We start from the raw sequence: 25,663 nt of genomic DNA, 5'->3' as shown, positions 1-25,663 counted from the left end.
TATTCTCCAGAAGTTCACCGTAGTTTGCGGCCACAGTTATAGTTCCCAAGGAAATGCTTTACAACCATACAAAACAACCACCACACACATGCCTCAAAGTTGTCCACTGAATCTTGGAAACACTGGTCTTTCATGAGTTCCTGTCAGGAATTGAAAGGGGGACCTCATGGCACTACTGAGCCATCCAGCCTGTGGACAGTTCCACTGCATGACTCTTTCCATTGTTCCCTGATTCCGGTTATCTAGTTCCTGCCCCCTGGTCCTGACCTCGCCTCTGCTCCTGGTTGGGCTCATTATAAAAGCCTGACCTTGCCACTGCACCAGTATGTGATTATTCTTATTATGATATCAAAGAAACTACAGTTTCCCAAACAACAAACAAGCCCTTATATGGCAAGGGAATAAGAAAGTTATGGCTTTTAAAAAGTGGAGATGAAAAAGTCCTAAAAATCACTGCCTCATTAATTAGCAAACTAAGCCGCGTCCTTAAGAAATTAATAACATTTCATATATATATTATCCATAGTATCGAGTGCTGTTCCATAATATTTGTACTATCCATAGTGATATCAACATGGCCTGCAGTAATTGACCACCATGGTCAGGCACTGCGGATGAGATATCTTCATGCACCTCTGTAAGTAGTGAGTGTTGATTGATAGATCAGATAGCTTAACTGACTATGAACAGAACCACATCACTCTTCTCTCCAACTCAAACTCTACCGACTGACTTTTCCCTTCACTTCACACTAACTATCACATGACCACACTTTTATACTACAGGCAGGACAAAATGATACATTTTTCAGACAACCTCAGACATGACCAGACTTTAACCCATTCATGCCTGCAAACTTCCAATACACATAAATCTGACTCATTCTACATTCAAGACAGTGCACAAGACATACATATAACATACTCTCTAAAGTGATGGAGGGGCCCCTAACTCTGGGCTACTACACATGCAGTGATTGACCACCATGGTCAGGCACTGTGGACGAGATATTTTCATGCACCTCTGTCAGCAATGAATGTTGATTGACAGATCAGATATTTTGACTGACTATGGACAGAACCACATCACTACATGTTCGTATTTATTTCAATTTGTGTTCGTTCCCTTTAATTCCTGTAGTTATTTCAACAGACTTGAGGGTTTCAGCCGTTTCAATATCTGAACATCTAATCATTTAATAAGTCATGCCAAAGCAGATAATGATGTACCGCCTCAAGGATATGTTCCCATGAGAGACTTAGAACTGCAAAACAGAAGATTCTACATACACCATTCTCAGTAATTCTGTGACATTTTAACACCAGCTGTAGAGGAGACGAATACGGTTCTACAAGATCATTTCTTCAAATAGATCAGGTAAGATACTAAGCTTCTTCTAATTTAAATGGACTTCAGTGTTAGAATTTCTACTGAAAAGAATTGTGTAGTTTAACTATTAAAATTCGCGAGGGCTGGGCATGAGTTAAAATAAAAAATTAACATATACTCACCTGTCTTTATACCCCCAGGGCACAACTAACTGGCTCCTGCTGCCCATCCATATACTCCACTGCAGGAAGTCAGGTGACTGCTGCAGCCAATTGGAGGCCATACCAGTGCTCACATCCTGGGCACCATGAACTGAATTCACTAGAGTTATGGACAATGAGACTTATTTCCTTAAATCGATGTTACACACACCTGTCTAAGTGAAGCCTACATCTGGCTATGGGCAACAAATGTATTAAGAGCTGTAAGCCTCTTAATATATTTGTTTCATGTGGCGGCAGCTCTGTGCGTCACATGAAAACCTACAACAGCTAGGAGCTGGAGACAATGTTTTGCTGCAATCTACTGCAGTTTCTGGCATAAATTATAGTAAATATGACAGGTGACACACGGCCATGGCCCTCTAATGCCAAACCCTAAAAACGTGGCTAGGCACAGTGTAAATGTCAGAGAAGTCACAATTTTGGCACTTGCACCAAAATTGAGACTTTTCACCACTAGAATTCTCGTGCATGTTAAACATACTTATCAGATGCAGGCTTGATACTAGCAGATTGAAGGAACGACAGGGTAGAACAGCCTCAGGTAATATAACCCCCTCCCTCTCCTGAGTCAGGACAGAATTTTATCCCAAAACCAGAGGGTCGCTCTAACAATCACAAGTTGATTCAGACGGAGGCAGAGTAACACTATTATTATTGGACATGGTCCAAAATGTGTTGCTGGGTTATAAATGTCAGGAATCTTGTGTATTTTCTTGTGTATTGTGTTTTGCAGAGATATCCTTTCTCATACCTCTACACTTCTCTTTGAGAAAACCACCTCTTTATCTGAATCAGATTTTCTGTCAAAGATTTCCAGTTCCATGATATATTGAGCTATGCATACTGGCCGTCTTCTTTGAGAGGACCACCCCTCTAAAACACAAATCGGTCTTATAAAACAGTGTATATCACTATGACTGCTTCATTTTAAAGTTCATTGATTTGTCCACTTTGGTAACAAGGTATCCTATTTTTGGGACTCAGCAAACAGTGTTCATTTCCCCTGCAGCACCACCACAGGAGAAATGAGGTAATACACAGTGCCTTCTGAAATCAATGAGCTGCCATCTAATGCACTGATGTGACAGGTCCTCTAGAGAGTGAGGGGGGAAATGCTTTCCATAAACGTTATCTACTTTTGCTAATAGATGAGGTCCTGAATTGAGGTTTTCCCTCTCTCTCTATCAACTCAAGAATTTCCTAATAGGGTATTTGCAAATAGGGGTTTTGCACCAGACAGCCACCTTAGCTATTTTTACATGTGAAGAGGATAATGTTTATACTACAGATCCATCAATTTCAAATCAAGATTCCTTATATATGCTATTTCAAATAAGAGAGACTCTTCTAAAAATGTTAAGTGGAGCACCTGCACTGGAACTCCTCTGCTAATGTGTGTTATGTCATTACAATAAAAAATCTCTAAAACTCATAAAGCATATGACTCCCAGCATGGCCTGTATAGCTAACATTAAACTTTTTGAATTCTTTTTAGGTTTCCTATATATAAAGTATAGTTATTGACCCGGACAATATGGAAAATGCCAGTATAACGCTGAATCACAGTCAAGACTATGAGACAGATGATTCTGGGTAATATTCTTATTATGTAGCATAATTAAAATAAATCTTCTTGAAGTAATCAAAATGGGAAATATTTCTCAGATTTCCGAATGCTATATCCAAATCCTGAGTGGTCCGAAAGCTCGCTGTAACATCATGTATTTTTGTTAGCCATCAAAAGGTATCATATCTACAAGATTACTTGGTTAATCTTGCTGAGAACCATCACATTTTTCTCTACTGGCTAACACGATACCAAACCTTTTTCATTACAAGCAACTACAGAGACATGACTACAGTATATTTTCAGAAGTAATAATATATTAGCTGTTTGGTAATATTATACTTATTACTTTTAATTCTATTATATTTATATAACCTATTTTGCAGGAGTTTCTTCATCGTACAAAATCACATACAAAGATTGTGCATTGTATGGTACAGCGTCACTTTAGTTTTGGGGGTTATCGGAAATGGTTTGGTCATCTGGATCGCTGGCTTCAGGATGAAGACTGTCAATGCTATATGGTTCCTCAACCTTGCCATCGCTGATTTCATTACATGCATATCTCTTCCTTTGCGTATTTCAGAGTGGGCTTTGTATTGGCACTTACTTTATGATCATTTCTTATGTAAAGCTGGTATTACTATTTTATTCATAAATATGTTATGTAGTGTGTATTTTATGACAGTCATCAGCATTGATCGATGTGTCTCAATTTTTTGCCCAATATGGACCAGACATCACAGAACTCTTTGGTTGGCCACCATTATTGCTTTACTTACTTGGATGTTAAGTCTTCTTCTAAGTGTCCCTTATATGGTATTTAATCACGCTTTTGATGATGTCACTGAGTGCATTCCAAAATATGATAGCTTTCAAGAAATTCACACAATTGGGAAGAGAAATGCGATGTTTATCACCAAAAATATCTGCATGTTTGCTTTCCCATTTGCTATTATTCTCCTATCATATATATTACCTTTTTTCAAGTTGAGAAAAATGAAAAAAAACAAGAAGTCTCGACGGCCTTTTAAAGTCATCACCACTGTCATTGTGAGTTTCTTTATATGCCGGTTTCCATATAACACATGGCCTTTAGTAAAAGTCAGTTCTGAATACTGGCAAATAGATATGATAATTACAGAAATATCTGTCTGCCTGGCTTACTTCAGTAGTTGTGTCAACCCCATTCTTTACATTTTATTTTCCCAAGATTTTCAGAAAAAAATTTTGAAAAATTTTTTGAAGTCCATACCAACCATGCTGGAGAAAGTTTTTAATGAAAGGACAGACATTGATTATGATGTCAGTCCAGCTACCACATCGAATACTGTAACACATGGTTCTTCACTGATTGTTGTTGGAGGAACTTCTGATTGTTTTTTGTAATTAGGTAAAAAATCCTTAGCAAATTATATCTCAGTTGAAGTTATAATGTGTTTTCCTCTGGCAAGAGAGTAAATGCCAATTTACACAGGACGAGTGTTGTGCAAATGATGCCCGATACTCGGCCCTGTGTCTCCGCGCTCCCGAGCTCCTGCATGGAAGCTAGCAGAGCTGGCTCGCACATGAAGCAGCCAGCAGGGGGGCGGGACAGTGCAGGAGATTTCTCTCCTCTTGCTCCCCCGCCCCCCTCCATTTAGATAACACAGCAGCAGTTCGCTACTGAACGGCCGTTGTTTAAACTGCATGATGAGTGATGAGCTTCATCGCTCAGCTTTTTTGCTGCATAAACAATTAGACGATGAAGCTCATCGCTCATCATGCAGTTTAAACAGTGGCTGTTCAGTAGTTATCTCAATGGAGGGAGGAGGGGGAGCGAGAGAAGAGAAACCTCCTGCACTGCCCTGCCCCCCTGCTGGCCACTCTATGACCTAGCCAGCTCTGCTAGCTCCCATGCAGGAGCACAGGAGCACGGAGACACAGGAACGAGTGTCAGCCATCGTTTGCCCAAAACCCGCCCTGTGTAAATGGGCCTATAGTTTATGAGGCTATTGTCTTTTATCATCTCAATACAATGATTTTAACGGCCTAAACCGGTTGACTACAATTGGACTTTAACTCTCCCTACAGTTTAGGACAAGTTATGTTTATTCTGTAGAAATTGAACATTATAGTTTTGGAAAAACAGAGCTTGTTCTACTTAAAACAGCTGTAGCTCTGGTTCTATCAGTGCTGCCGACATGTTGAGATTCTTGTCTTTAAAATAACACTATAAGGCCTTAGTCAGACGGGCGTTTTTTCGCCCGATTTGCGCATGCGTCCGGCGATTTTTTAAAACCATTGCTTTGCAATGGTATCGGACACATGAGCCCTTTTTATGCGCTCGTCTGATAAATTATAAAACAGAAATCGCAGATCGCACTTATCTGCGATCTGCGATTCCTGTTCTCTTCTCTATATGCGCTCAATGGGGCCGGCGGCAGCCGACCCCATTGAGAACATATAGAAGAGAAATCATTCTTCTCTGCCACAGCTGTAACAGCTGTGGCAGAGAAGAACGATGTTTGCCCATTGAATTCAATGGAGCCGGCAATACAGCCGGCTCCATTGAAAGCAATGGGCTGCCGGACAGCGCTGGATGAATTGTCGGGAAGGGCTTAAATATATAAGCCCTTCCCTGCAATTCATCCAGAAAAGTGTTAAAATAAAAAAATATATACACACTCACCTGCTCCCGGCAGCCGGAGATCCGCGCGGCCGGCCAGCAGTGGGTGTGAAGGGGGTGTGACTCAGACTTGCCCCTGATTGGCTCAGCCAGAGCCAATCAGAGGCAAGTCTCAGTCACACCCATTCATGAATTCATGAATGGGTGTGACTGAGACTTGCCTCTGATTGGCTCAGCGCTGAGCCAATCAGGGGCAAGTCTGAGTCACACCTCCTTCACACCCACTGCAGGCCGGCCGTGTGGATCTCTGGCTGCCGGGAGCAGGTGAGTATATATATATTTTTTTATTTTAACACTTTTCTGGATGAATTGCAGGGAAGGGCTTATATATTTAAGCCCTTCCCGACAATTCATCCCACACTCGCCCGCCGCGCATTGCTTTCAATGGAGCCGGCTGTATTGCCGGCTCCATTGAATGCAATGCGCTGGACAGCTCCAGCCCGTTTCTAATGAAACGTGGCTAGCAGCAGATTTTCGGGCGATTTGTGGGCCGATTTTTCGGCGACGGTCACGCGATTTGCGCATGCGCATCCGTCATGCGATGCGCAAATCGCGCGAAAAAACGCCCGTGTGACTAAGGCCTAATTCTGTCAAAATTACCAATGGAACCGAGACTGCAGCCATTTGGAATGGGGTTGGGAATACTGAATATAGAGCTGTCTCTTTCCAGTGCATACAGAGCAAAGTAGGAGGGGGGAGCAGAAAGCAGCAGGCAATGAATCTGTGATTCTTGTGTCCTTTCCCATATCCCAGGGCAGGTGTGACATGGACTTTTTTATGTATTTTGTAATTATGTAAGTTTGTGCTTTGAGATTTTTGTGCGATGCATTTTTAACATTAGAAAGTCCCATTAACATTCACTTTTAAAAAACGCTGCGTTATCGCAGTGTTAAAAAAACGCAGGTGAGTGGGAGCCCTTAAGAAGCATTCCAAGCTTGTTTTCTAGCATTAAGAAAAGGCTTCTGTGACATTTTCTTTCAGCAGTAAGGACAGTCATTCTGAGATATTGGAAATCCCCCACTGTTCTATCTGTCCCTGAATGGATATCAGAAGTCAATTACTTGCAATGCATGAAGAGTATAATGGCTGATAATTACAAGATTGATGCATTCTATCACACTTGGGGCTATTGGATAGATATAAGGACAGTGGGGACATGGCTAATGACTTATATAAGTCTCTCTTTCTCAGTCTCCCTTTATTCTTCTCATGGTTCTGCTGTTGTTGTGCGACTGGTATGTGATCACTAGAGATGAGCAAGCACCCAAATGCTCGGGACCGCGTTATTCGAGTCAAGCTTTTCCTAAAATTCGAGAGCTCTACTCGAGTAACGAACCCCATTGACTACAATGGGAGATTCGAGCATTTTTGTATGTGGGATGCCGGGTCCCGAGATTTTTTTTCCCTTGGTTCGTGTTCTCTCTCTCTCTCTCTCCCCTACCAGACAAAAAATTTGCCAATGACGCGCACTGCATTGCGGGGGAAGGGGCAGGGGCAAAACAAGCATGTCACAGCAGGGAGGAGCCAAAAACAGGGGCGGGGTCAAACACGACTTGATGCTCGTTCGAGTAATGAGCACCATCGAGTACGCTAATACTCGAACGAGCATTAAGCTTGGCAGTGTACATTCGCTCAACTCTAGTGTTCACCTGACTTTGTCTGTTTGTGTTCCTTGTTGTTGTTGCTGGTTAAATTTTAAATTACATTGAACTTATGAGGCCAAATTTTTGTTTATTTGCTAAATGGTACAATACCTGTTCCCCTCTTAAGTTATGTTTTCTTTTTATAAGATGTCTATGCAAATAATTTCCATCCTGCCTGTATTATTATTTTGATACCATGATGCAGATTTACTTGTCTTCTGCTTTCCTTACTAACGTCGGTCAGACGAGCGGGTTTTTTGCGCATAAATAGGCGAGCAAAAAAAATGCCGCTCACATGAGTAACAATCACTTGAACGGGCAATGTTTAATGCGCAGAAGACCAGAGCTTCATGTGCATGAAAATCGTCCATTCACTGGAGCACCGGCGCTTTAAAAAGTGCTGCCACACCAGGATGAGAGAGAGAGAAGAAGCCCCACAGGGCTTTGGGATTTCCCCATAACAGAGAGAGAGAGCGCGGAGCTATGGGAAATTAACCCATAGAAGAGTGAGACAGAGTGGGGCTATGGGTTAATCCCCCATAGCTCCACTCTCTCTCCCTGCTATGGGGTATTATTCCAAAGTGCTGTTCTCTCTCTCCCTGCTCTGGGGACACCTGAGGGATATCCCCATACCACAGAGAGAGTTGGTGGGTCTATACGACTTCTCACAGAGATTCCCCATGGCAAATATAGAAGGGGCAGGGCTAGAAGGGCATTGCTAGATAGCGGATCCTTATAGCCCCACCCTCTTTTTCCACGCTCTCGGGAAAGCCCTGTAACCCCACCCCCACTCTTTACCCGCTATAGGGAAATCCCTTGGAGAGAGAGGTGGAAAGAGTCCCATACTGCTCCCCGCTGGTGAAGAATTGCCCAGCAGCGGGATAGGAGTTATAGTTCCTTTAGAACCCTTGGGTGTACTCCTTCAGAGCCCAGCGATTTGTCAATTTTATTTCTTTTTTAACCGGTTATGAACTTCCACCTGAGTTATGCAGGTGATATTTTGAGGGGGAGTGGGGGTGTCGTTTTGTGCCCTTGCATCCCATGTGACAATTCTTTTTTCTTCGTGAATACACCAGAGAAAAAAAAATATTTAATAGATTCCCCTTCCACCATCATCTTCTATCATTTCTCCTTAATTATTTGTTAAAGGGGCAGTGCTCTCAGTGCAAATCCTTTTTATCGCTTATATAACTGAAAAATAGCTTAGGGTTATTTTCGCTCTTTTTGGCAATAAGTCCCTCTGCCTCCTCTTTTGCTTTTTTATCCTTTCCTTATATGTTTTTTTCATGTATATTTTAGCGCTTCTTCACTTCCTTCTTGTTTTAATAATTTAAATGCTTCCTTTTTTTTACTTATTGCCCCCCCTTGCAGTCTTATTGAGCCGCGTTGGTTTTTTTTTATTTGTAGTTCTTTTATTTTTAAAAGGTATGAACTGCTCCCATGAGGTAATTAGGATGTTTTTAAACTTCCTCCATTTGTCGCTTGTACTATTATTTTTGAGGACGCTATCCCAATTAATGTTGCCGATAGTAGTTCTGAGCTGATCAAATTTTGCTTTGCTAAAGTTTAGTTTTTTGTCACTCCCTGATAAGGCTTCCTATTGAATGACAGCTGGAAATTAATTATATTGTGGTCACTATTTTCCAAGTGTCCCTCAATCTGCACCCCCGTGATTCTGTCCAGTTTGTTAGTTAATAATAAGTTCACAATAGCCCTCCCTCTGGTTGGCTCCCATACAATTTGGGTAAGTGTTGTTGTCGGAGCTTCAACGGAACTCCATACATTGCTTCATTGCCTGCTCCAAATTACACTTGAGAAGTTGTGTACACAAATCCCTGACACATGACACCAGCTAGTATCATATGACAATAAAGCTCTTCTGTCTTTATTAACATCAACACATACAAATATACTCTAGATTACGCAGGATCAGAAATACATGCTCCCCTGTAATCACAAGAACTCATGATTAGCTCTAGGTGCTAATGGTTTAACATATGTTAACGCCTTAAGGTGTGTGTTACTACTAAACAGGTGATTCCTAGGAAATGAAACTCAAGAGGAAGAATAGGCTTATTCTGTGTTCATTGTTCTAAAAGCTCCTCCCTGAATGGAGGGGGTCAGACCCCGCTATCTCAGGACATTTCAAAGCCAAAGATGGATATGTGGGAGTATGTGCCAGCATCTAATACATACCAGTGCATACCAAGGACAAGTTAACCATTTATATGCTAGCTATTCTCTAAGAAGGAAGCTGTACCAATCTCTCTCTCTCTGTATATATATATATATATATATATATATATATATATATATATACACACACATATATATACACATATTGTATGGTATCTGTTATGACTGCAAACCACAAGTTGAAGGTAAGATAAATCCTAGAACACAAACAAAGCAAAAATGTTTCTTCATTGAAACACATCGCTGAAACTACATTTCTATGATTTCCTGCAATTAGATGTTTCTGGACATTCGCTCTAGGTTTTTCAGCAATACTGTTCTTCTATGGTCCTCATTTCCTGGTGTAATCATTCACCCTGTTCATCACTTACATCACCAAGGCAATATGTAATTTGATCCAAAATGACCCTGCAGAACATGCAATTTGATGCTCGTGTTACACCCAAGTGTTCAGAAACAGAAGTGAACATATTCTCCAGAAGTTCACCGTATTTTTCGGCCACAGTTATAGTTCCCAAGGAAATGCTTTACAACCATACAAAACAACCACCACACACATGCCTCAAAGTTGTCCACTGAATCTTGGAAACACTGGTCTTTCATGAGTTCCTGTCAGGAATTGAAAGGGGGACCTCATGGCACTACTGAGCCATCCAGCCTGTGGACAGTTCCACTGCATGACTCTTTCCATTGTTCCCTGATTCCGGTTATCTAGTTCCTGCCCCCTGGTCCTGACCTCGCCTCTGCTCCTGGTTGGGCTCATTATAAAAGCCTGACCTTGCCACTGCACCAGTATGTGATTATTCTTATTATGATATCAAAGAAACTACAGTTTGCCAAACAACAAACAAGCCCTTATATGGCAAGGGAATAAGAAAGTTATGGCTTTTAAAAAGTGGAGATGAAAAAGTCCTAAAAATCACTGCCTCATTAATTAGCAAACTAAGCCGCGTCCTTAAGAAATTAATAACATTTCATATATATATTATCCATAGTATCGAGTGCTGTTCCATAATATTTGTACTATCCATAGTGATATCAACATGGCCTGCAGTAATTGACCACCATGGTCAGGCACTGCGGATGAGATATCTTCATGCACCTCTGTAAGTAGTGAGTGTTGATTGATAGATCAGATAGCTTAACTGACTATGAACAGAACCACATCACTCTTCTCTCCAACACAAACTCTACCGACTGACTTTTCCCTTCACTTCACACTAACTATCACATGACCACACTTTTATACTACAGGCAGGACAAAATGATACATTTTTCAGACAACCTCAGACATGACCAGACTTTAACCCATTCATGCCTGCAAACTTCCAATACACATAAATCTGACTCATTCTACATTCAAGACAGTGCACAAGACATACATATAACATACTCTCTAAAGTGATGGAGGGGCCCCTAACTCTGGGCTACTACACATGCAGTGATTGACCACCATGGTCAGGCACTGTGGACGAGATATTTTCATGCACCTCTGTCAGCAATGAATGTTGATTGACAGATCAGATATTTTGACTGAATATGGACAGAACCACATCACTATATGTTCGTATTTATTTCAATTTGTGTTCATTCCCTTTAATTCCTGTAGTTATTTCAACAGACTTGAGGGTTTCAGCCGTTTCAATATCTGAACATCTAATCACTTAATAAGTCATGCCAAAACAGATAATGATGTACCGCCTCAAGGATACGTTCCCATGAGAGACTTAGAACTGCAAAACAGAAGATTCTACATACACCATTCTCAGTAATTCTGTGACATTTTAACACCAGCTGTAGAGGAGACGAATACGGTTCTACAAGATCATTTCTTCAAATAGATCAGGTAAGATACTAAGCTTCTTCTAATTTAAATGGACTTCAGTGTTAGAATTTCTACTGAAAAGAATTGTGTAGTTTAACTATTAAAATTCGCGAGGGCTGGGCATGAGTTAAAATAAAAAATTAACATATACTCACCTGTCTTTATACCCCCAGGGCACAACTAACTGGCTCCTGCTGCCCATCCATATACTCCACTGCAGGAAGTCAGGTGACTGCTGCAGCCAATTGGAGGCCATACCAGTGCTCACATCCTGGGCACCATGAACTGAATTCACTAGAGTTATGGACAATGAGACTTATTTCCTTAAATCGATGTTACACACACCTGTCTAAGTGAAGCCTACATCTGGCTATGGGCAACAAATGTATTAAGAGCTGTAAGCCTCTTAATATATTTGTTTCATGTGGCGGCAGCTCTGTGCGTCACATGAAAACCTACAACAGCTAGGAGCTGGAGACAATGTTTTGCTGCAATCTACTGCAGTTTCTGGCATAAATTATAGTAAATATGACAGGTGACACACGGCCATGGCCCTCTAATGCCAAACCCTAAAAACGTGGCTAGGCACAGTGTAAATGTCAGAGAAGTCACAATTTTGGCACTTGCACCAAAATTGAGACTTTTCACCACTAGAATTCTCGTGCATGTTAAACATACTTATCAGATACAGGCTTGATACTAGCAGATTGAAGGAACGACAGGGTAGAACAGCCTCAGGTAATATAACCCCCTCCCTCTCCTGAGTCAGGACAGAATTTTATCCCAAAACCAGAGGGTTGCTTTAACAATCCCAAGTTGATTCAGACGGAGGCAGAGTAACACTATTATTATTATTGGACATGGTCCAAAATGTGTTGCTGGGTTATAAATGTCAGGAATCTTGTGTATTTTCTTGTGTATTGTGTTTTGCAGAGATATCCTTTCTCATACCTCTACACTTCTCTTTGAGAAAACCACCTCTTTATCTGAATCAGATTTTCTGTCAAAGATTTCCAGTTCCATGATATATTGAGCTATGCATACTGGCGGTCTTCTTTGAGAGGACCACCCCTCTAAAACACAAATCGGTCTTATAAAACAGTGTAAATCACTATGACTGCTTTATTTTAAAGTTCATTGATTTGTCCACTTTGGTAACAAGGTATCCTATTTTTGGGACTCAGCAAACAGTGTTCATTTCCCCTGCAGCGCCACCACAGGAGAAATGAGGTAATACACAGTGCCTTCTGAAATCAATGAGCTGCCATCTAATGCACTGATGTGACAGGTCCTCTAGAGAGTGAGGGGGGAAATGCTTTCCATAAACGTTATCTACTTTTGCTAATAGATGAGGTCCTGAATTGAGGTTTTCCCTCTCTCTCTATCAACTCAAGAATTTCCTAATAGGGTATTTGCAAATAGGGGTTTTGCACCAGACAGCCACCTTAGCTATTTTTACATGTGAAGAGGATAATGTTTATACTACAGATCCATCAATTTCAAATCAAGATTCCTTATATATGCTATTTCAAATAAGAGAGACTCTTCTAAAAATGTTAAGTGGAACACCTGCACTGAAACTCCTCTGCTAATGTGTGTTATGTCATTACAATAAAAAATCTCTAAAACTCATAAAGCATATGACTCCCAGCATGACCTGTATAGCTAACATTAAACTTTTTGAATTCATTTTAGGTTTCCTATATATAAAGTATAGTTATTGACCCGGACAATATGGAAAAAGCCAATATAACGCTGAATCACAGTCAAGAATATGAGACAGATGATTCTGGGTAATATTCTTATTATGTAGCATAATTAAAATAAATCTTCTTGAAGTAATCAAAATGGGAAATATTTCTCAGATTTCCGAATGCTATATCCAAATCCTGAGAGGTTCGAAAGGTTGCTGTAACATCATGTATTTTTGTTAGCCATCAAAAGGTATCATATCTACAAGATTACTTGGTTAATCTTGCTGAGAACCATCACATTTTTCTCTACTGGCTAACACGGTACCAAACCTTTTTCATTACAAGCACCTACAGAGACATGACTACAGTATATTTTCAGAAGTAATAATATATTAGCTGTTTGGTAATATTATACTTATTACTTTTAATTCTATTATATTTATATAACCTATTTTGCAGGAGTTTCTTCATCGTACAAAATCACATACAAAGATTGTGCATTGTATGGTACAGCGTCACTTTAGTTTTGGGGGTTATCGGAAATGGTTTGGTCATCTGGATCGCTGGCTTCAGGATGAAGACTGTCAATGCTATATGGTTCCTCAACCTTGCCATCGCTGATTTCATTACATGCATATCTCTTCCTTTGCGTATTTCAGAGTGGGCTTTGTATTGGCACATACTTTATGATCATTTCTTATGTAAAGCTGGTATTACTATTTTATTCATAAATATGTTATGTAGTGTGTATTTTATGACAGTCATCAGCATTGATCGATGTGTCTCAATTTTTTGCCCAATATGGACCAGACATCACAGAACTCGTTGGTTGGCCACCATTATTGCTTTACTTACTTGGATGTTAAGTCTTCTTCTAAGTGTCCCTTATATGGTATTTAATCATGCTTTTGATGATGTCACTGAGTGCATTCCAAAATATGATAGCTTTCAAGAAATTCACACAATTGGGAAGAGAAATGCGATGTTTATCACCAAAAATATCTGCATGTTTGCTTTCCCATTTGCTATTATTCTCCTATCATATATATTACTTTTTTTCAAGTTGAGAAAAATGAAAAAAAACAAGAAGTCTCGACGGCCTTTTAAAGTCATCACCACTGTCATTGTGAGTTTCTTTATATGCTGGTTTCCATATAACACATGGCCTTTAGTAAAAGTCAGTTCTGAATACTGGCAAATAGATATGATAATTACAGAAATATCTGTCTGCCTGGCTTACTTCAGTAGTTGTGTCAACCCCATTCTTTACATTTTATTTTCCCAAGATTTTCAGAAAAAAATTTTGAAAAATTTTTTGAAGTCCATACCAACCATGCTGGAGAAAGTTTTTAATGAAAGGACAGACATTGATTATGATGTCAGTCCACCTACCACATCGAATACTGTAACACATGGTTCTTCACTGATTGTTGTTGGAGGAACTTCTGATTGTTTTTTGTAATTAGGTAAAAAATCCTTAGCAAATTATATCTCAGTTGAAGTCATAATGTGTTTTCCTCTGGCAAGAGAGTAAATGCCAATTTACACAGGACGAGTGTTGTGCAAATGATGCCCGATACTCGGCCCTGTGTCTCCGCGCTCCCGAGCTCCTGCATGGAAGCTAGCAGAGCTGGCTCGCACATGAAGCAGCCAGCAGGGAGGCGGGGCAGTGCAGGAGATTTCTCTCCTCTTGCTCCCCCGCCCCCCTCCATTTAGATAACACAGCAGCAGTTCGCTACTGAACGGCCGTTGTTTAAACTGCATGATGAGTGATGAGCTTCATCGCTCAGCTTTTTTGCTGCATAAACAATTAGACGATGAAGCTCATCGCTCATCATGCAGTTTAAACAGTGGCTGTTCAGTAGTTATCTCAATGGAGGGAGGAGGGGGAGCGAGAGAAGAGAAACCTCCTGCACTGCCCTGCCCCCCTGCTGGCCACTCTGTGACCTAGCCAGCTCTGCTAGCTCCCATGCAGGAGCACAGGAGCACGGAGACACAGGAACGAGTGTCAGCCATCGTTTGCCCAAAACCCGCCCTGTGTAAATGGGCCTATAGTTTATGAGGCTATTGTCTTTTATCATCTCAATACAATGATTTTAACGGCCTAAAACGGTTGACTACAATTGGACTTTAACTCTCCCTACAGTTTAGGACAAGTTATGTTTATTCTGTAGAAATTGAACATTATAGTTTTGGAAAAACAGAGCTTGTTCTACTTAAAACAGCTGTAGCTCTGGTTCTATCAGTGCTGCCGACATGTTGAGATTCTTGTCTTTAAAATAACACTATAAGGCCTTAGTCAGATGGGCGTTTTTTTGCCCGATTTGCGCATGCGTCCGGCGATTTTTTAAAACCATTGCTTTGCAATGGTATCGGACACATGAGCCCTTTTTATGCGCTCGACTGATAAATTATAAAACAGAAATCGCAGATCGCACTTATCTGCGATCTGCGATTCCTGTTCTCTTCTCTATATGCGCTCAATGGGGCCGGCGGCAGCCGACCCCATTGAGAACATATAGAAGAGAAATCATTCTTCTCTGCCACAGCTGTAACAGCTGTGGCAGAGAAGAACGATGTTTACCCATTGAATTCAATGGAGCCGGCAATACAGCCGGCTCCATTGAAAGCAATGGGCTGCCGGACAGCGCTGGATGAATTGTCGGGAAGGGCTTAAATATATAAGCCCTTCCCTGCAATTCATCCAGAAAAGTGATAAAATAAAAAAAAATATACATACTCACCTGCTCCCGGCAGCCGGAGATCTCCGCGGCCGGCCAGCAGTGGGTGTGAAGGGGGTGTGACTCAGACTTGCCCCTGATTGGCTCAGCCAGAGCCAATCAGAGGCAAGTCTCAGTCACACCCATTCATGAATTCATGAATGGGTGTGACTGAGACTTGCCTCTGATTGGCTCAGCGCTGAGCCAATCAGGGGCAAGTCTGAGTCACACCTCCTTCACACCCACTGCAGGCCGGCCGTGTGGATCTCCGGCTGCCGGGAGCAGGTGAGTATATATATATTTTTTTATTTTAACACTTTTCTGGATGAATTGCAGGGAAGGGCTTATATATTTAAGCCCTTCCCGACAATTCATCCCACACTCGCCCGCAGCGCATTGCTTTCAATGGAGCCGGCTGTATTGCCGGCTCCATTGAATGCAATGCGCTGGACAGCTCCAGCCCGTTTCTAATGAAACGCGGCTAGCAGCAGATTTTCGGGCGATTTGTGGGCCGATTTTTCGGCGACGGTCACGCGATTTGCGCATGCGCATCCGTCATGCGATGCGCAAATCGCGCAAAAAAACGCCCGTGTGACTAAGGCCTAATTCTGTCAAAATTACCAATGGAACCGAGACTGCAGCCATTTGGAATGGGGTTGGGAATACTGAATATAGAGCTGTCTCTTTCCAGTGCATACAGAGCAAAGTAGGAGGGGGGAGCAGAAAGCAGCAGGCAATGAATCTGTGATTCTTGTGTCCTTTCCCCTATCCCAGGGCAGGTGTGACATGGACTTTTTTATGTATTTTGTAATTATGTAAGTTTGTGCTTTGAGATTTTTGTGCGATGCATTTTTAACATTAGAAAGTCCCATTAACATTCACTTTTAAAAAACGCTGCGTTATCGCAGTGTTAAAAAAACGCAGGTGAGTGGGAGCCCTTAAGAAGCATTCCAAGCTTGTTTTCTAGCATTAAGAAAAGGCTTCTGTGACATTTTCTTTCAGCAGTAAGGACAGTCATTCTGAGATATTGGAAATCCCCCACTGTTCTATCTGTCCCTGAATGGATATCAGAAGTCAATTACTTGCAATGCATGAAGAGTATAATGGCTGATAATTACAAGATTGATGCATTCTATCACACTTGGGGCTATTGGATAGATATAAGGACAGTGGGGACATGGCTAATGACTTATATAAGTCTCTCTTTCTCAGTCTCCCTTTATTCTTCTCATGGTTCTGCTGTTGTTGTGCGACTGGTATGTGATCACTAGAGATGAGCAAGCACCCAAATGCTCAGGACCGCGTTATTCGAGTCAAGCTTTTCCTAAAATTCGAGAGCTCTACTCGAGTAACGAACCCCATTGACTACAATGGGAGATTCGAGCATTTTTGTATGTGGGATGCCGGGTCCCGAGATTTTTTTTTCCCTTGGTTCGTGTTCTCTCTCTCTCTCCCCTACCAGACAAAAAATTTGCCAATGACGCGCACTGCATTGCGGGGGAAGGGGCAGGGGCAAAACAAGCATGTCACAGCAGGGAGGAGCCAAAAACAGGGGCGGGGTCAAACACGACTTGATGCTCCTTCGAGTAATGAGCACCATCGAGTACGCTAATACTCGAACGAGCATTAAGCTTGGCAGTGTACATTCGCTCAACTCTAGTGTTCACCTGACTTTGTCTGTTTGTGTTCCTTGTTGTTGTTGCTGGTTAAATTTTAAATTACATTGAACTTATGAGGCCAAATTTTTGTTTATTTGCTAAATGGTACAATACCTGTTCCCCTCTTAAGTTATGTTTTCTTTTTATAAGATGTCTATGCAAATAATTTCCATCCTGCCTGTATTATTATTTTGATACCATGATGCAGATCTACTTGTCTTCTGCTTTCCTTACTAACGTCGGTCAGACGAGCGGGTTTTTTGCGCATAAATAGGCGAGCAAAAAAATGCCGCTCACATGAGTAACAATCACTTGAACGGGCAATGTTTAATGCGCAGAAGACCAGAGCTTCATGTGCATGAAAATCGTCCATTCACTGGGGCACCGGCGCTTTAAAAAGTGCTGCCACACCAGGATGAGAGAGAGAGAAGAAGCCCCACAGGGCTTTGGGATTTCCCCATAACAGGGAGAGAGAGAGCGGAGCTATGGGAAATTAACCCATAGAAGAGTGAGACAGAGTGGGGCTATGGGTTAATCCCCCATAGCTCCACTCTCTCTCCCTGCTATGGGGTATTATTCCAAAGTGCTGTTCTCTCTCTCCCTGCTCTGGGGACACCTGAGGGATATCCCCATACCACAGAGAGAGTTGGTGGGTCTATACGACTTCTCACAGAGATTCCCCATGGCAAATATAGAAGGGGCAGGGCTAGAAGGGCATTGCTAGATAGTGGATCCTTATAGCCCCACCCTCTCTTTCCACGCTCTCGGGAAAGCCCTGTAACCCCACCCCCACTCTTTACCCGCTATAGGGAAATCCCTTGGAGAGAGAGGTGGAAAGAGTCCCATACTGCCCCCCGCTGGTGAAGAATTGCCCAGCAGCGGGATAGGAGTTATAGTTCCTTTAGAACCCTTGGGTGTACTCCTTCAGAGCCCAGCGATTTGTCAATTTTATTTCTTTTTTAACCGGTTATGAACTTCCACCTGAGTTATGCAGGTGATATTTTGAGGGGGAGTGGGGGTGTCGTTTTGTGCCCTTGCATCCCATGTGACAATTCTTTTTTCTTCGTGAATACACCAGAGAAAAAAAATATTTAATAGATTCCCCTTCCACCATCATCTTCTATCATTTCTCCTTAATTATTTGTTAAAGGGGCAGTGCTCTCAGTGCAAATCCTTTTTATCGCTTATATAACTGAAAAATAGCTTAGGGTTATTTTCGCTCTCTTTGGCAATAAGTCCCTCTGCCTCCTCTTTTGCTTTTTTATCCTTTCCTTATATGTTTTTTTTCATGTATATTTTAGCGCTTCTTCACTTCCTTCTTGTTTTAATAATTTAAATGCTTCCTTTTTTTTACTTATTGCCCCCCCCTTGCAGTCTTATTGAGCCGCGTTGTTTTTTTTTTATTTGTAGTTCTTTTATTTTTAAAAGGTATGAACTGCTCCCATGAGGAATTTACGATGTTTTTAAACTTCCTCCATTTGTCGCTTGTACTATTATTTTTGAGGACGCTATCCCAATTAATGTTGCCGATAGTAGTTCTGAGCTGATCAAATTTTGCTTTGCTAAAGTTTAGTTTTTTGTCACTCCCTGATAAGGCTTCCTATTGAATGACAGCTGGAAATTAATTATATTGTGGTCACTATTTTCCAAGTGTCCCTCAATCTGCACCCCCGTGATTCTGTCCAGTTTGTTAGTTAATAATAAGTTCACAATAGCCCTCCCTCTGGTTGGCTCCCATACAATTTGGGTAAGTGTTGTTGTCGGAGCTTCAACGGAACTCCATACATTGCTTCATTGCCTGCTCCAAATTACACTTGAGAAGTTGTGTACACAAATCCCTGACACATGACACCAGCTAGTATCATATGACAATAAAGCTCTTCTGTCTTTATTAACATCAACACATACAAATATACTCTAGATTACGCAGGATCAGAAATACATGCTCCCCTGTAATCACAAGAACTCATGATTAGCTCTAGGTGCTAATGGTTTAACATATGTTAACGCCTTAAGGTGTGTGTTACTACTAAACAGGTGTTTCTTAGGAAATGAAACTCAAGAGGAAGAATAGGCTTATTCTGTGTTCATTGTTCTAAAAGCTCCTCCCTGAATGGAGGGGGTCAGACCCCGCTATCTCAGGACATTTCAAAGCCAAAGATGGATATGTGGGAGTATGTGCCAGCATCTAATACATACCAGTGCATACCAAGGACAAGTTAACCATTTATATGCTAGCTATTCTCTAAGAAGGAAGCTGTACCAATCTCTCTCTCTCTCTGTATATATATATATATATATATATATACACATCTATTACTATAACGATAGGGTATTTATATTTAATTGTTTTCAAGAACTTATCACCCTTGTGAGATTTGCAGGTTTCCTCTTCCCATATTCTATTTGCCTTATTAATAAGTTTTTATTTTGTTATATCTTATATTAAAAATGATATAAATTTAGTATTGCCACATTTGTACTGAACTGCAAAATAAAGTTAAAAAGTTAATTTTGCTGCACCACAAACACCATAAAAACAAAACCCTAAAAGCAATGGTGCAATAGTGTTTTCTTCTTCACCCCACTTAAAAATTGTTTTATGGTACATTAAATAGAAATATTAAAAAATACAACTCATTCTGCCAAAAAAGAGTCATACAACCATGTCAACAAAAAATAAAATGCAACCCTTGGAAAGTGGTGATGAAAAACTGAAAAGGAAATTAGAGAAATGTCTATTCTTTATGGTTCAAAAAGTTTTTTATTTTGTCTATTATGAGTATACGAAAGTTACAAGGTTGTAGTGTCATTTTCATCAAATAAACATTTTTACATTAACCGAAAGTGATTTTCTTTGCCTGACCTATTTTCTTGTTCTCTTAAACAGACTATTTAAGCATTAACATTAACTATAATTCTATCAACATTTATAGCTTGTAACTCTCGAGTACTTATCTAAAATCTCTGATTCTAGTTACTGATTGGTTGAGATAAGAAAAAAAAGTAAGATTTAACAAGTCTAATATGGTAACTTCCTATAAAGAAAATAATGGGAATAGAGAGAGGGATAAGGAGGGTTGGAGTGTTAAGAATAGGAAGGGGGAGAGAGGGTTGGTCAGGGGTAGGGAGAGAGAGGGGAGGGGAGTTGTTTCGCACCTCGAGATGAGGGTTACGTTTCAAGGTCTAGTGATGTCAGAGGGGTTATTGGCTGTATTTGTGTTGGGGAGTAACCCCCTTTCAAGCCATGGGTCCAAGTCGCGGGGGAACCGGAATTGATTCCACAACATCCATGTGGCTTGGTGTTTGTCAAGTTTCATCTCGTCTCTGGCACAGAGCTCCTCCATGTATTTAATATGATCTAGCTCCTCTAGCCACATTAGTCTGGAGGGGGGTGTTGGGGATTTCCATTTTTTAGGGATTATCAGTCGCATTGCCAGTATGAAGAATCTTAGCAGAGAACATTTTGACTGTGTCAGGGGGCCCGGGAGTATTGATAGTAATGCGATTTCGGGGGTGAGCTGTATTTGGTTTCTGCTAACTGCGGTATAGAGAGAGTTGATTTCCCGCCAGAGGGGACAGATCAGTGGGCAGCCCCACCAGATGTGCGTGAATGTTCCTGTTCCCGTCATGCATCTCCAGCAGGTATCCGGATACAGGGAGAATATCCTTGCCAGTTTTGCTGGTGTCTGATACCATCTAGCTAAAATTTTATAATTTAGTTCCTGTAGCTTGCTGGATATATTTATTTTGTGGGTTAACGTATAGGCCTTTGACCATGACTCCTCTGAGGGTGTAATGTTCAGTTCGCCCTCCCACTCCTGCTCCAGCACTCTATTACAATGTTGTGTGTCTTCAACTAAGAGCATCCGGTATAGATTTGAGATTTTGTGATGATCTGTGGATGTTGAAATGCATAGATTCTCGAAGGGGCTGGTGGAGCACCTCAGCTGTCGTGTGTCCCCTAATGAGCCAACATAGTGGCACAGTTGTAGGTACTGATACCATGCTCTGGGATGGGGCCGCTGCTCCCCCACCATCTCGTGCAACGGTTTAATGCCAGTGTCAGAGATCACGTCTCGTACTCTTAGGATTGTGTTCGTGATCGTATTAGTTAACGTGGATCCCCGCAAGAAAGAGGGAGCATCTGGGTTTCCTACCAGAGGTGTGAGTGGGCCCGGCCTGTTGATCAGACCCGTCTTGGTTGCAGGGCCTATCCAGGCTGTCACCATGTCTTCTATGAATGGGGATAATCCCAACCCTCTATGTTTCCCCTTGCCAAGTAGCCAAATAATCCCTTTGCCTTGAAAATGTGTCATGTCTTGCTCCGTCTCCACCCATAGTTTCTGTGATCTGCTGTGAAAAAGATCCAGTATGCGTTTGGATAACGTCGCTTTGTAGTATAGGGCTATATTCGGGACCCCCATGCCCCCTGACTCTCTTAGGCTGGTTAGGGCTTTCCACCTACGCCTAGGTTTGGTACCTCCCCATATGAAGCTCATAATCGCCTTCCTGACCCGTGCTAAAAATGAGCTCGGTAGGGCGATTGGAACTGTCTGGAGGATATAAAGAAACCTCGGGAGCGCATTCATTTTTACTGTGCTGATCTTTCCGAACCAGGATGGGTGGACGCCCTTCCATCTATCGAAGTCTGACTCTAATTTAGTTAAGAGAGGTGTGTAGTTTTTTATAAAGAGTTTGTCTGGGTCCGTAGAAAGTACTGTTCCCAAATATGTTATTTCTTCTGATTTCCATTGAAATGGGAGGGATGGTTTTAAGAGCTCGACTTCTGTGTTTGGCAGAGTCACGTTAAGGATCATTGATTTGCTTAGATTAACTTTGAAATTGGATAGTCTGCCAAATCTTTTAAATTCTTCTAGCATATTGGGGAGTGCTATTCTTGGTTTTCTTATATAGATCAGTAGATCATCTGCATATAGAGCTACCTTATGCTCGTTTTCTCCTGTTCTAATTCCCTGCCTGTTGGGGTTTGTCCTAAGTGCGCTTGCTAGTGTCTCCATTACTAGGATGTACAGGGAGGGGGACAGGGGGCAGCCCTGTCGGGTGCCGTTATGGATGCTAATTGGGCGTGATAGTAGGCCGTTAACCCTCACACCAGCTGAGGGGTCTCTATAGAGTGCCATCACCTATTCCATGAACCTGGGGCCGAGGCCAGTGCGTTGCAAAGTTGCCTCCATGAATCCCCAACTCACTCTTTCAAACGCCTTCTCAGCGTCCACCGAGAGTAGGCACTGGGGCTCCCTGGTTTTGCGGGCTCTGGACATGAGGGCCAATGTTCTTATTGTACTGTCCCCTGCCTCCCTCCCCATGACAAAGCCCACTTGATCCCTGTGTACCAGGGTAGGAATACATGTCTGGAGACGCGTGGCCAAAATTTTTGCAAATATTTTCGTGTCTATGTTTAAGAGTGATATTGGCCTATAGCTACTACAGGCAGCTGGGTCCTTGCCTGGTTTGGGTATTACGGTTATTACTGCCTGTAGTCTTTAGCGGGGAAGGGGCAGGTCTTTCATACGGCGTTGAATGCGTTAAGCATCAAGGGGGCTAGTTTTTCTCCCATTAGTTTGAAGAAGCGAGGGGTATAGCCGTCGGGTCCTGGGCTTTTGCCATTTTTGAGGGAGTGGATCGCTTCTTTTATTTCCTGGGGGGAGATGTCTTCCTCCAAGGCCTCTTGTGTGGTCTCTGCTATCTCTTTTTGGGCGTAATTATTTAGATACTAATCTCTGTCTTGAATCAAGTCCGTATTTTGTTCCCTGTATTTGTCTGGCAGGTTGTATAGGTTGTGGTAATAGTTATAAAAATTGTCTATTATTCCCATATTGGTGTGGGTCAGTTGTCCCCCTGGGGTTTGAGTTGCGAAGATATATGTCTGAGGTGTTCGGGGGTTCAGGGCCCTGGCTAGTCCTCTGCTGCATTTATTGCCGTATTCATAAAATTTCCCATGGGCTCTGTCCCGTTGGCACAATGAGATCTGGTCCATCAGGAGGAGTATTTTGTTTCGGGTGGCGGATATTTCCGCTGTCCTGGTGCTTAGGGTTGCTTTTTTGTTTAGGTTTTCTAAGTGACTTAGTTGATCAAGGAGACCTTTTAGAGTATTGGCCTTTTCTCTTTTTAACCGCGCCCCGTGTGAGATGAGGATTCCGCGGATCACGCACTTAAGTGCTTCCCACTTTATCGGTGCGGGGGTGGGGTCGGAGGTGTGATCGTTTGTAAAGTTTTCGATAGTCTGCTGAATTTCCTGCACGCATGTTGTGTCATTCAGCAGGTTATCGTTTAGGCGCCAGTTAAACTCTTTCTGTTCCCCTTGTGTCCCTCTCAGTGATCCCCATACCAGAGCGTGGTCAGACCATATAAAGGATCCTATCGAGCTGAGGGGGCTTCGGTCTAGGAGTCTATGTGAGACTAGTAGGTAGTCTAAACGCTGGTAGCAGTTGTGGGAGGGGGAAAAGAAACTAATCTTTTGTTTTTGGATGTAGTGTCCTCCACAGGTCAACCAGCCTAAGGTCGTGGAGCTCCCTGCGGAGTCTGCGTAGTGCTGTGTGTGTGGTTTTAGACTTACCCCCAGAGGAGTCGAGCGCGGGGTCCAGGCTGAGGTTGAGGTCGCCTCCGAGAATTGTGTTGGAACCGTCGGCGAAGGCTCTCAGTGCCCCCAGTATCCGGATTCCGTAGCGTATGCTTGGTTTGGAAAGTATACGTTAGCGAGGGTTAAGATTTCACTTCCAGTTTGAACTTTTAAGAACAGGTACCGTCCCTCTGGATCTATTGATGAGGAGATGAGTTTGTGGGGGAACTGTCTGTGAATTGCGATCGAAGTACCACCCGCTTTTTTAGTGGGATGTGGACTATGATGCCAGGTAGTGTAGTTGCTGTTCCTAATTTTGAGAATTTTGTTGGCCTGAAAATGTGTCTCTTGCAAAAGAGCTATCTTAATTTTGTGTCTGTGGAGGTGGTCCAAAATCTGTCCCCTCTAGGCGGGGCTGTTCATCCCCCTCACGTTATATGTGCCAAACGAGATGTCTTCCATTTGTAGCCTCAGTTACTGCTGTTGTTTTTAGGTTGGCTAGGGGTGGTAGAGGTAGCTTTGAGGGGGAGAGAGGAAGGTTAGGGAGAGGGAAAGAATTGGAGGGGGGGTAGAAAGAAGTGGGGGTAAGGTTTTGTTTATTAAACCTTATGCAGCTAAAGACAGCTGCAAATGACTTCTTGGTAAAGTGATAGCAATAATGCTATTAGTCGCTGTGTTCTGCGACGGTTCACCCTGGGTGGGAAGTGGAGGGAGGTCTGCAAGGATGGGATCGGACTCCGGTCATCCTTCCCCCCAGAGTGAATATGAGTAAGCTGGGGAACCCACGGGGGTCCTTGTCATGTTTGAGTCCTCCGAATTTTTGGCAAGCTTAAACTGTAATAAATTCTGAATCCGAACTTTAAATGAGCGTAAACAAAATAATCAAAATAATCAACGGGCGAATAGTGTCATCAGTGGTCCTGAGCTATTCAGTGGTGGGGTGCGGGCCCCTAATCAGAGTCATGCAGCTATGTAGGTCATGTAGTTTTCAGATATCTGCTGCATGCCCTCTGCGTCGATCACGGCGATGCTTGGGTTGTGCTGTTTGCCACTGGTCTTTGGTCCTCTGTGTGAGTAGATTTGGCATTGTGGGCCAGTGTGGGAGGTTTATCTGCGGTAGCTGAAATGTTACTAAGAACTTGGGCAGGTCTCCTAGTGAGCGTATTGTGGATGTTTTGCCTTCTTTCGTGGCCGTCAGGGAGAACGGGAACCCCCAGCGATATGATATGTTGTTGTCTTTAACTGCTGTCAGGAGCGGTCTCAGCGCTCCTCTGAGCCGGAGTGTGTGGCGAGCGAGATCTTGCAATATAATTATCGGTCTGTCCTTATGTAGAACCTCCCTCTTCTCCCTAGCGGCGCGCAGGATCGCATCTTTTTCTTTGTAGAAATGAATTCTACAGATTATATCCCGGGGTCGTTTTGGATCTGTTGCTCTGGGCCCTAGAGCCCTATGGATTCTGTCCATCATGATGGGGTTTTCAGGTGAGCGGCCCAGGAGTTGTGAGAAGAATGCTTGTGCCCAGTCTTCTAATTGATGGCCTTCAATTTCCTCTGTT

The 25,663-nt window shown here is 42.3% G+C and overlaps 2 protein-coding genes across 2 annotated transcripts; both read left to right on the top strand.

Annotated features, from left to right (window-relative positions):
* The first annotated feature begins 3,087 nt into the window (after positions 1-3,087).
* LOC136633625 (formyl peptide receptor-related sequence 4-like) lies at positions 3,088-4,509 on the top strand. The gene is made up of 2 exons (XM_066609384.1): positions 3,088-3,146; positions 3,507-4,509. The coding sequence occupies exons 1-2, from the start codon at positions 3,088-3,090 to the stop codon at positions 4,507-4,509; spliced, it is 1,062 nt and encodes a 353-aa protein (XP_066465481.1).
* Positions 4,510-10,029: 5,520 nt separating this feature from the next.
* Positions 10,030-14,608, top strand: LOC136633624 (formyl peptide receptor-related sequence 4-like). The gene is made up of 2 exons (XM_066609383.1): positions 10,030-10,115; positions 13,606-14,608. Exons 1-2 carry the CDS (start codon positions 10,030-10,032, stop codon positions 14,606-14,608), a joined length of 1,089 nt encoding a protein of 362 aa, XP_066465480.1.
* The last annotated feature ends 11,055 nt before the right edge of the window (positions 14,609-25,663 follow it).

This window comes from Eleutherodactylus coqui, chromosome 6 (genome assembly GCF_035609145.1).
Source record: "Eleutherodactylus coqui strain aEleCoq1 chromosome 6, aEleCoq1.hap1, whole genome shotgun sequence".
In the NCBI taxonomy this organism is placed as follows: domain Eukaryota; kingdom Metazoa; phylum Chordata; class Amphibia; order Anura; family Eleutherodactylidae; genus Eleutherodactylus; species Eleutherodactylus coqui.
Note: the sequence above shows the minus strand (reverse complement) of the source record. Positions and strands in the feature narration are given on the sequence as shown.